The 13267-nt window shown below is 31.4% G+C and overlaps 1 protein-coding gene across 1 annotated transcript; it reads right to left on the bottom strand.

The window, feature by feature from the left end:
* Positions 1 to 1551: 1551 nt before the first annotated feature.
* On the bottom strand, positions 1552 to 11153 carry LOC123662130 (NADH-quinone oxidoreductase subunit B 2-like). Its single transcript, XM_045597014.1, has 5 exons — positions 11134 to 11153; positions 10741 to 10945; positions 5448 to 5575; positions 2449 to 2674; positions 1552 to 1713 (listed from the first exon to the last, which is right to left on the bottom strand). Exons 1-5 carry the CDS (start codon positions 11151 to 11153, stop codon positions 1597 to 1599), a joined length of 696 nt encoding a protein of 231 aa, XP_045452970.1. The 3' UTR covers positions 1552 to 1596.
* Between the last annotated feature and the right edge of the window lie 2114 nt (positions 11154 to 13267).

Genomic DNA, 13267 nt, shown 5'->3' with positions numbered 1-13267 from the left:
CAACAAACACAATTATGTTATAAAATAGTCTAAGAGCACACTAGGGTTGATTAATAAATAAGTAGTTGCGAGGAAATATTATGATATAATTTTGCTGGCTGCTGTATCACAGGTATTTGAATTACATGATAATAGGGTGCATATTTTTGTCGTGATGTAGGCGCCTAGGTTTTTGTTGTTTTGTATGTTTCTCAGTTAGGATTTCGATCTGGTAGTATTTGAGATATATGAAGTAGATATATAATTTCTGATATAGACAATCTGTTTACTGTAGAATATTAGTATAGGGTAGGCTATAATGTAAATGTTATCGTGTGACTTAAAGAGATTATAATAAGAAGTTATATATAAAGGTTTTAAATGCCACCCAATCTAAATACATATCAGATTCCATATCAAATTAAATAGCAAAAATAAAACAGTTTTATATTAAAGTAGTTTTTAATATAAATCGTATAAATCAAGAGAGGCTTCGTTGCGAGTAAGTTGGAAACTGGATCATTTCGAATCGCTCGTACGTGCCTCCGCGTAATGAAACACGCCTACATCCCCTATGGGATCTCTTGTGTTTTAAACTGATTTCACACTGGATATGCAGCGCTATAACATGAATAATATCGCTAAATAATTATGCATTAATTTTGTAATTTTTTTTTTGTTTTACAAACACAAGTTGCAAACAAAGCGTACGGTTCTGATAGCAAGCCTGATGATAAGAGGTTACCGTTGCCTATGGACGCCTGCCGTGATCATCGCAAAGGCGTTGCCAACCCTAGTCCCGACCCTCCCCCGGAGCTCTGTCTACCTTACTCAACCCAGGAACACAACACTGCTCAAAAGCAGTATTTATATTTATTTAGCTATGATCTTATGTAAGGTCGAGGTACTTCCCCAGCCGGACTGCTTCAGATTTCGAGCAAGATATTTCCTACTATGCCCTGCATCATTTGGCTGTCGTCTTCTGTAAGGTAAAGGTATTTTCCCATTAGGGTTGCTAGAAACATTCAACAACTACCTTACCTACTTTAAATGTAATAAAGATATATTTTTACCCTTGGGTTTTTACCATTGGGTTATTATTAAAAAAAGAAAACAATTATAGCTTTGTATGAAGTGGTTAGCCAGCCTTCTTTCAACTGCCATTTGTGTGTGTTATCAGAGATATAACGTCTGCTTTAATAACATTCTCGCTTCCATTAAAATGTGCTTTTAAAAAATACGACATTTAAATATTCAGGATGGAGCTTAATACAGAGAGATACTTAGATTTTTTCAACCCTTTTCAATTAGTATGTATTTTAAAAATATATATTGATATTGAATACTTTATGAAAGATGCGAGGGTTTTAAAAGCGTTAATGATTTATTTTATTTACTTATAAATATTTATTTTTAAATTAAAAAAAAATGTTTACAGATTTGTTTTGTACTTATAACTTTTTTTAGGGCTAAATACCAAAAAAAAAATATCACAAAATATTCTTACAATACAAATACTTTTTATATACAACAGTGAAATAAAAGGAAGAAAGTAAAGAAAAAGCCATCTCATCCTTTTAAATCATATTAATTTATTAAAAATTACATGTTTAGTATTCAATGGCGGTACCAGGTCTGAACCATCCGCATCCTTTTTACTTTCTTCTGCAATTGCAGCATCCCATATAGTAATGCTTCCGCTGTCGGCGGACAACCAGGCACGTAAATGTCAACCTGAGAATGAACAACTAGAAACTAGACTGTATCTTAATTATATCATTGGTCCCTATAAACGTAAATTTTAATTATTAGCCTTATTATAAATCAAGTTAAATTTAGAAGTTATATTACTATACTTTTATATTACTATTAAGGGCTCAAATTAGCACAATATTTTTTTTGTCATCCCAAATATTTTCGATATGCCTAAAAAAATTGTTGATATTTTTGGCCAACCCCAATCTTATATATAAAATCCTCGTGTCACAATGTTAGTTAAAATTCTCCTCCGAAACGGCTGGACAGATTTTTATGAAATTTTGTGTGCATATCGGGTAGGTCTAGGAATCGTTCAACATTTATTTTTGATACCCCTAATTTATAAGAGGGTATTAAGGGCGTTAATAATATGTCATATATATTTCTATGTATATGAGTTAAAAAAAAACATATATCACCCGGTTCTTACCTACAGCAAGCATTAAGTTGCTTACCGTAGGAACAGCCGAACGTGTGTGTATCTCATAAGATCTATATTTCTATATATTTCATAGACCTCAATTTTTGTAGATGGTTATAGAAACATATTACAAAAAAAAAGATCAGTAAAAGCATAGAAGATATTTAGATTTAATTATATGATATTTAAAGATTTACGTAATATATCTAGTAGATATAACAGCGTTAGGGTTTAAACTAGAAAATTATTTACATATTCAAGACATTGTTTTATAGAAAGTGTCTATTTACCGGTATAATCCTATCAGCACCACGAACAGTAGAATAAGTGTAATGATAGTAGCCGCCACCATTAGCACAGCTGCCCATCGAGACAACAAACCGTGGCTCGGGCATCAGGTCGTACGTCTTGCGGAGAACCGGTGCCATCTTGTTGGTAACGGTACCCGCGATGATGATGACGTCAGTCTGACGTGGCGTCCCACGAAAGACCATGCCGAATCGATCCATGTCGTATCTGAAATTTACTATATACCTTGGAACTTCAATATAAATGGGTGTATTGGATCACGAAACAAGTTTTGTGTGTAACTATAAAATAAGTGGGCATAGTAATCCAACATATATATCCTTAATAAAATGTGTAAATAAATGGTCAACGTTTTTACACTTTATATTTAATTGTGTCTAATTTAGAACTGTTATATTATAAATCTTTATATCTATACTAATAAATGGAAAGTCGGTTTTTTTGTTAGGTTATACTGCGAAAACTGCTGAACCGATCGGAATAATACTTATATATGATGGTGATTACTTATCGTGTAAAAAAATATTGAGGTGCAGAGGTCGCTAGTGTCAAATAAAAAGAAATATACTATAAAATAAAATCCTTATCAAGGGAATAGAGTATAAACATGTAATCGATCTGCTTCCTTTTTAAACATTGTAACTGATAAAATCAATAATATCTCTCATTGTAAGAAAAAAAAACGGTTTTCGTAAGTTATTTTACGATTCAGATAACATGAGTTAAGTACAGTAGCTATAAATGTCACAAGAGGCGAACCTGTGTAGCTAGTCTAGCCAATTTAAAGGCAAATGAAGATAAACATGTGCCCGGTTCGTGACATAAATGTGTTAATTCGTCGTCCCGCGCGCTTGAAAGCGTAATTAAGCAGAAATACTTGACCCCAGACCTCTTTGTTAAAGTGTTCTAGTAAAATGCCGTGGATCGGCCTTTAGCGCCCTATTTCAAATAAAATTTAGAACACATCTTAATTAAATTTATGTTTACAACGCCGTTAACAATCACATTAAATGTTTATGGCTTTAATACTGTTTTAGATTTTATTATTGATGGTTTTGCTGGAGTATGGTTTGTTAAAGTAGGTTGAGGATTTTCGAACAACGATTTAAAAAAAAATGATTTTGTTTTCTGTATCATTAAAAGTGAAATATGACTATCGTTTTATATTGATCAACGATTCTGAACCATTATTTCATGTAGTTACTATTCATACAATTTTTATTGATGGAACAATATAAATTGAGACACATATTTTTGAGTATCTTTGCCGTCGCAATCATATCTACTAATGACTTGTCAAATTCCAAAATTTCAATTACGATATATCACCTAAGTACTGTTTTCCGTATGTGTATTTACGTTATGATCCGATCTAGCACATAGCACTAAAGACAGTATAAAGAATTGACAAAATATATTTATGACGATAGCCATAACTTTAAAAGTAATCATACTGCTGTAATAATTTGACGTTCTTGTAGAATGATTGGTTATATTTCGGCCTAAAGAATTATAACTATGGGCTATAAAACCGTCAGTTTCAGCTAACTTCAATTTTATAGTTAGTGGGTCAGAGATACCCTCGTCCTAAAAAGTTTGTCAGAAGTTCATTCCCATCGGAATATCGGCCGTTTCGAACTAGAAGTTGGAGGTTTAAATTTTGATGAGGATTCGTTGTCCCTTTGGGGCGCTTTAATGTTTTAGTAACAAAGTGACTTGGGATTCAAATAATGTAATATATATAAGCTTAGTTCGTATACAATTGATAAAAAATGTGTCAAAAGTAAAATATTCGTAGTATAACTTTTACAATATATTACACATAGATGGACGGTATGTGTGGGTCCTTGTAAAAATACAGTGTTGACGTTAATAATAGTATGTTTGAAGAAGACACGTTGGGAGTGACACGTGTCCTATTTTTAAATCGTCTATAATTTTAGGTATTTATTAGAATCTATACATATAATAAAATGGTAGGAAAGTTAAAAACTGTACATATGTAACTAAACCGATAAACATAATTAAATGAATACAAGTAGACAAGACAATTTTAAAACAGTGCCATCTATGAGATTTTTCTGTAGATATGAAATGTAAAGAAGAAACGGGTAAATGAATGTTATTTTAAAAGGTATAATCGTAGGTATTTTTGGTGCTGTATAGCGTTATGCGGTGCTGTATATAAATAAACAAATATGACAGTATGTTGTTATTGTTTCTATAAACATATACTTGTAAATCATCACAATTTTTTTGGTAATATCCGCCTTTATTACTCAAATGTTTTGCAGGAAAAGCTGAAATATAACCTAGTCTTAATTATATGCGCTCTTGACGATCGTTGCATGTCGTAATCAGCTTCGGTTTCAGATAATGACCGCATATTATTTACGCGGTTCTATATCTTGTGCCTAACTTACTGTAACCGTGAAATCTATATATTAATACGTGATATAAAAACTTTTAACCCCTTTTACGAAAATTGTGCGGCCAGAGGATGTGAAATTTCTGCACACTTATAGTTTATATAGAGAATGTTAATATTTTTTTAATTATGCATAAAAAGTACATTAAATCAATGAAAAAAAAAAAAAAAAACACTCAACACACTATCATATATTTGACACACACGCATATATAGTCTTTTGTTTAATGTTTAAACTTATAATTTAAATTATTTATGGTCGAATTTTCAACCACTCGATGACCAACAGTGTGAGTAATTATTAAAAGGAGAGAAATATACTACTATTTTAACAAGTATTTATTGAATTTTTAAGGTTTTCATAAAAGCGAAGCTACCAACTGCATTCAGATAGCATTATTGTTTGTTATAAAAATCTCTTTTTTACCACTTCATACTGACAAAGACACATTTCTATTGTTTTAATTTCTTTTTTAATAATTTGTAAAGTTTTTATGAATTAAATAATTATAAAATTTAATATAAAACAAGAGGTTATTGCAGTGTTCTTACCTTGGTCCAGCATAATGCATCATCTCTAAAGCGCAGCAAGCCAGGCCGAATGTCAGGGGCCAGAGTGAACCTCGGCGTCCCCAGTTGAGTATGTCATCGAGTCTTGCGAGCGCCCATTCGGCGGTCGACTGAAACGATGTACAACTACACTAACGCCGAGTTGCACGTAAAGAAATTAAAATTTAAATAGTGATTAAACTAATTTAATCGCAAGAATTGTATGAAATTCTTGTGATTAAATTTCTTTAATCTCTACTTAAATTTTAATTTTGTTTCGTGCAACTCGACGTAAGTGTTACTATTTAAATATAACAAATAAGATAGTCGTTGCCAAATAAATACCAGCTATATTTGGCGCATTCCAATTTTGGCGCTTTTGAATAAACTGTTGTCATTTAAAAAATCCGACATAAGGGTAGTACTGGAACTGAACCCTCTTTTACCTTTATCCAATAATAAATCTGGCACTGACAAGGCAATCCAATAAAATACAAGATTAGACGGCTAGACCAGAAAAATCCTTCAAGATTCAGAGGTAACTCAATTTATTCTAGTGTGAATTTTTCATAGCTGTCTAGAGAAGAATTTTCAAAATACATTGTTTACTATTTCGGTTTTTTTAAATGAATATATATATGTTACATAAAATGGTGTGTTCTAAGTAAATTTTCTTTCTGAAAGTATTCCCGCAACGTTTTTCACTCGAAAACATTTATAATTAGGTATCTATTCACCGAAAACATCACATTCATATTGCAATAGATAAATATTACGAATAAAATGAGGATCAATTCTTAACATATGTGAAGAACTTAACCGTTCTATTGCTATGTCGTCATAAAATAATAGGCCCGTTTTGACATTTGTCATCGGGACGTAAATAGTGAAGAACCTTAGGACTCGGTATTCGATACCCACGATGAATCGATTCAAGTTTGTATGAGTATTTGATTATGTAATGTGAAGTACATTTGATTAAAATTTTGATCAGAAATATAACTTAAACTTTAATATTGTAGGTAATTTGAAATAATACAATTGTTCAAAAGGTCAATTTGTCTTTATTTTATGTATTTATATTGTTTTCTAATATTTACATGAATTTTAATCATTGTAACGAATTTTTTTTTTCGAATTTTATCGCGATTAATTAGCCAAATCAAAATTTTATTTACACTGTTATTAATAATTCTTTTATTGTTTCTTACAGTTTCGTACCAAGTTACTTTCTAGGGTATTTGTCAAATGTAAACGTAAACGGGCCTCTTATTTTGTGACGACTTAAGTATAAATATAGATAGCATTAACAGTCAAGAAGAGTTTATAGTAAATGTTCTTTAGCATAATCAAATGCAAAACTTTATTAAAATATCATAACGATAACAGCTGCCGTGAATGATATTATCCATTCATTTGAATGAATTTACATATATCAAATATCAGTCTAGAACTTATTATTAAAAATATTCCTCATCAATTTTCAAAGTCGATCTCTCGTAATTTATTACGTTATTAAAATAATAAACGAAATTTATAAAACTGATCGATATTCAATTAATATCAGAGTAAATATCTTTAGCTTCGCTTTCAGAAGTATCGTTAAACGTTAACGGTGAATTTATAAATCGTCGATGGCATGCCCTCGGGATAAATTTAATCTCGGATTTAACAGGCAAAACAAAAACAAAATATATATATATATTGAGAGCGATCGGAATACGTAGCGCTATCCGCTACAAAATATTCCGCTTGCATTTGCTTGAAACAAAAAAAAAAGAATATTTTGCCGAGGTGACGTATGTTAAATATAGAAACTTTCAGAGGAACTATCATTGCTTAGGTTCGCTTTGATGTTCTTTTGAAGGATATCTTGTTTGTTGAAATTATAACTTTTTAGTTACAGTACTCATTTTTTCTTGAAACGCTGCCTTATTGCACTTGCGTTTAACACAAAAAAAAGGAAGTACGAAACACAATTCTAATTCCCTTTGATTCTATTACATTTATTTTTCAATTTTGCTTGGAAACATACTTGTCACTCTGTGATCTATATGAAGCCGACTTAAATTAGTATGGACAGTCAATTTGAACAGAACTATAGAAATGTAATACAGCGTTTTCATACATTTGTATATGCGTGTTGTTTGTAGATAAGAAAATAGGATTTTAATTCATTTTTCTTGGCTATAAGTATGGATACCCATAACTTTCCTGGAATTCTGGATTGTTATATCTTGCAGAAAGATTTAAATTTAGAAAACAAATTACAAATGATTGGTATTGGTTCTATTTTAGTACACTTTATTTAAAACCAATTAATATAAGAAAAAAAAGTTCTTTGGGCTTTTGGCTAACCTTGTCTCAATACACATTTAGTGGGTTTAGTGCGTCGCGTGATTCCTACTGTTTAATACCAACATAAAGATAATAATATCCAAGATTGGGTCTAATAGTGATAGCGGGCTCCCAATCTCATCCTCGGTCGTATGGGTGGGCTTATTCCAATCTCTTACTTAGTCGAATTGGAGCAGGGTCAGCTAAAGGTGACCGTGAGTTACACAATGTTACATGTATAATTTTTTAGGTTTTTACTTTTCATTTCGTAATAAATCATTTTAGTAAAAACCTTTTAATGGAAAGTATTGGCAAATAAGTTGCAATATTTTAAAGCAAAAATATTCTTTATGTAGAGTACAGGATACAGAGTAAAAAACCGGATACGAAATTTGTAATCACGTAACTCCTAAACTACATCAGTTACTAATAAAGAATGACAAAGAATAGATGTTTCCTATCGATGCTCTCCTGTATTTCAATTCTTTCATACATTTTAAATTAGGAAAGAGATTGGTTTGTGCAATATTTATTTTAAATTCTGTATGTTTCGTTTAACTATTCGTTCACGGACTTCGATTCCATAAGTTTTCAATACATCAACTCAATTCTCATTTTTCAGAAAAATTGCTCTAACTTTTCAGGAACGTTTCAGTAAATCTCAAATATAATTTGTACATTTTGTTATATTTGAGAAGACCAAAATCAGAAACTTTGATCTTTATTCAAATTGGCTTCAAAGGCACATTGGAGTCCTCATTTTATAAATTAAAATTATGTATATTTTAATTAAATAATTAAAGTTAAATGTGAAGCCACCGCCGGCCGATTCGGAATGTAGATTCTGCAGAAAAGAAACGGCGTGTTACTGCGTAGTTACTCAAAAAAAAGCTTTAATCACAAGATTCGTCATACCCTTACTTCGAAATTCATTGCGCAAGTTTTACGTTGTTTTCGAGCTCGTGCTTACAGATAAATATTCTCCTAAAAGTACACGATTCAAGATTAACAACACAACCTGCGAATTGAACGCTCTTCTGTTTTAGAAAGGTACCAACAGTTTACAGCGCAGTTTCATTATCTCTATTTCTATCGTTCTCTGAAGTGGAAGCTGGGATTGCTTTCCCGTTGTCCGGATTACACAGTGCTGTGAACTCGAGCTATCATCCTACTACGTTGCATTGTGCTCCGCTGTTACGTAACATGCCTCGTCTATCGTACATTTCTCTCGACATATATCGTTAATAATTGAATACCAACTGACAGATGTTTTAGTTATATTGATTTCAGTTTTCTCGAATATGCCAGTTTTAAAAACGTCAGCCAAACTTTTTTTTTTTATAAAAAAAAAAGTTTAGCTGACTTTAGAACTGGTACTTGACTTCACATTAAATTGAAAAGCTTGTTTTACCCTTTTTAGTGGATATTTGTCGTAGTCGGGTTTTTTTAAGTATTAATATAACAACGTCATTATTAAGTATTCGAATTTTACTTCGCAAAGGACTATCTAGTTTCTTTAGCTTTTTCTTGAATTTTCGTTGTCTATGCTTAAAAAGAGTTTAAAAAATTAATTCATATTCATTATGGCAAGATTCAAATAATATCAAAGCAAACAAATCTTTATGATTTTATAGTAATATTTATGAATGGACTGGTAAGTATCGATTTTTATTGATTTTTAAAAGGCAATAGTTTTAAAGGTTAAATAATAGATATAAAACGGATAAAAATTGTTATGTAACATCCAATTTACAGATTAATGCACAAGCTATTCAAATTTACTTTAATGTTTATAAAGATATTATAATAGTATTGGCAAATCGTTGGTTGTTCGACTGGTTGATTTCCTTTCAATGTACAACAGCAGCATTTTTCATTCTAGAGTTTCTCCGTACGTTTCGAAGCTCAAAAGCTCTCGATTTCGAACTGCAGCAACGACTACATTTTTCTTTTTATCTCCTCAGCGAACTCTCGCTGCGGGGATTATTCAAATCGTCGAAGGAAAAATGATTTTACAAAAATTCTGGTGAACGCCTAACTGCTGTTCGTTTAGATACCTATTTTTTTATACTATAGGTAAACCAATTCAGTTTTATGTTAAAAGGTTAAATTGTAGTAGTGTAGTGTATGTAGTAGTGAACACTTTCTCTTCACGGCAGCAGCCCGGTTCTAATATTCATAAAACGATTCATTTTGATCGCAAAACATCGATTTTCACACTAAACGAAACATCCGAACACGACATGTCTAAAACGGGAGGGTTCGTGACTAAAAGGAGTCGTCATTTGAACGAGGAACCGAGATTCACTCGTCTCATGACCATAGCGTCCACAACGTCTTCGAAATATTGAGTTATGCCAAATAAAATGGAACTCTTTTCTCGAGTTATGAATCAACTGTTATTATAACTATGTAATTAATATATATTTGCGTAAGACGTAACAAAATTATTACGTTACCACATAACTCATAAGAACATGAACCATTTGTAGTTTTAACGTGGTCTTTAATTTTTGTCTATGGGACTATTTAGTCTCGTCTAGATGACTCTGTTTATTGAGGATTTATTTATTTGTTTAGCACTATATTAAAATTTGAATTTACATAAGAAAAATAACAATAGTCTAAATTAATAAAAGCACAAAAGCGGTCTTATCACTAACTGTGATCCATTACAGACGACTCTTAATATGAGGGAAAATATTGATAAAATATAATAAAGTATGAAAATTAATTATTTAAACTACATATTATATGAAGTACTCGTAAATAAAGTAAATTAAATTCAAATGACTCTATAAGGACATAATGATGAATGTTATAGGCTATAACGCAACCGTTATAGGCCTTGTAAAAAAAATTGAAAACAAAAATTATTCGAAATTTAAATACGAGTATGTCATGGGTAAAACTACGTTAGTCGTCTAGCTTCAATATATTTTTTTAAAATCAACGTTACCTGACCAGAATAATGAAACGGCGAGTACCGTCTCTTTTCACCGACTTTGTAAGATTTCGTTCCGTGTAAATTAACTGGCGGCTTCTTTGGTTTACTGCTGTAATTCCTTCTGTCGTTATCAGTAGGAACGTTATAATTTTTCAGTACCACACTGGCTTGAGTTTGAACATCGTTGATTCTTGTTTTGAAACGGACTTGGAATTGGCTAAAATAAAATATATGAATAATTATAATGAGTGTTTCGGCGCTGAAGCAGAATTAAATAGAAGAGACGGGATTTTCTTCATATTAGTATGTGTGGCTTATCAAGATTATGATAGCGAGGCGTTCGTTTTTGTTCCTCATGTTCAACAGAGTTTAATCGGTTGGCTTTGTTTGGCTGAGTTGAGTCACCTCAACGGTAATATTAACATGATTAGACTCTCGACATATATACGACTACGTATATTACGACTAGCTAAATATGAAAAGACCTTTAAAATTATCATATTTGTCATTTAGTAACCAATAAATAAGCCTGTTTATTAAAGAAGGCATTGTAATGTAGAATAATATTTACAATGAAATAATTGGGATATTTGCTGAAAAATAAAACCTTTATTATCTGATAAAATTTGGTTGCACCAACTAGTTTTGTATAGACCTTGTGTTTATATTCATCTCATCTTTTTATCGGTAAGTATTTGCATTAATTTCCATATTTTAAATGATAACTAGACACTATGTTATGTAGAGTTTTGCATTTTTTCAAACTGACGACTGCAGATTTTTAAATAGAGGGGACAACTTGCTTTCTTGAGCTAGATTCGACTAGCTCGAAAATCTGAATCGAAATAGTGACGACTAGTGCTTTTATTAATATTTTCGTCTACCTACGTGGTATTACTTGTCGATGTAATTGAACTCGTTTTTTTTTTTCGTTTGCGAGCAAACACAATTATATCTTATTACTATTCCTTTACTTGAATGAATTGAATATATGAATCGCAAGTAGGTTTGTCGCATTTTTTTATTTTTTTTTATTCAGAATCACCCTGTTTAGCTATGTGATTACGGCAGTAAAGAATATAGCCACCCCCTCTCTTCCCGTGGGTGTCGTAAGAGGCGACTAAGGGATACCACAGTTCCACTATCACCTTAGAAGTTAAAAAGCTGACCGACGGCGAGATAATCATCCAACTGTTGGTTTTGAAATTACACAGGCCGAAGACGGGCAGCAGCGTCTTCGGACAAATTGGCGGTGCGATAAAGCCAGCCCTGCCTGGTAACCAACTCGCCTGCCCAGCGCGGTGACTATGGGCAACACACATGAGTTCGCGCCATTTTTGGCACGAACTTGTGGAGGTCTATGTCCCGCAGTGGACTACGATAAGCTGAAGTAAATGATTCAAAATCACCCGTACTTCTTAACACCAATAACATAATGAATGAAACTGAAACTATACTACGGCAAAACGTAAGTATTACAATGCCTTTAGGTGAACACGTGAAATTAATGTATATTTTCTTTGTACTTATACCTGAATATATATTTTTTTTCATAAATAATTGCTATACGTAACATAGTCGTTATAATCTCTTTTGAATCCTTGTACTGAATTATCGTAATTGCGTAATATTGACGTTTGAGACAATTATGTGTCAATCGCCTTTGAGTTTTTCTACAGAGGTAAGTAATGAGTACAGTAATAAGGTTTCGTCTTATTTGTTATATAAATTATTTCAATGTATTAAAGTTTGGTTATTGAGAAAAGATAATTATTGAGATCATTAAACACACACAGTACATAAAGTACGAACGAAATAAGTTTTTTTAAAATAAAACCTTAAAATGTAGCAGTTATTTCTTTATATATAAAATATATAAATGTATCATTTAAAAAACTCCTTGAATGACACATAATATTAAAAGAACTTCTTATTTATGCGTTTCTTATCTTCTATCCATATAAATAAAAATTTATTGTAAAAATGTACGAACGCGTATAATTTACGAACGACTGCACGAAATGTGATAATATTTTTTTTTTGTAATCATTATTGCAGGATATATATTATTACAGGATAAAGTTTGTATCAAAGAAAATATAAAATGAAAATCGATATTTTACGAAAAAAAAAAATGGCGATGCGGGTTTACTGGGTCGGTTAGTAATTAGTAAAACTGACATAAGGATAAAATGAAAATGGCTCAAACAAATTAATAAAAAGTGATTTATCTCCACTCCTCTTTTTTTGATAAGAATTAATGAGAAAATCGTTATTCCGTTCGAGTTTCGGAAAAGCTTATTATTCCGTGACAGGCGTAAATTCCCCGTCGTTTTTCTTCGTCGAAAAAAAGTTATTTTATTAAAAAACTTCGCTGTGTTCCATTGTAAATATTGTTGAGAATCTTATACATTTTTTTCTCGTTTTTATTAAGATTTGATTTTTATTAAAGATTCTTACCGGGAAGGTTTTGTATTATAAAATAGGTTTTATATAATGATTAAATAATGTATAATATAGAAGTACAGTCTATTATTGT

The sequence above is a fragment of the Melitaea cinxia genome, chromosome 18, assembly GCF_905220565.1.
Source record: "Melitaea cinxia chromosome 18, ilMelCinx1.1, whole genome shotgun sequence".
NCBI lineage: Eukaryota > Metazoa > Arthropoda > Insecta > Lepidoptera > Nymphalidae > Melitaea > Melitaea cinxia.
Note: the sequence above shows the minus strand (reverse complement) of the source record. Positions and strands in the feature narration are given on the sequence as shown.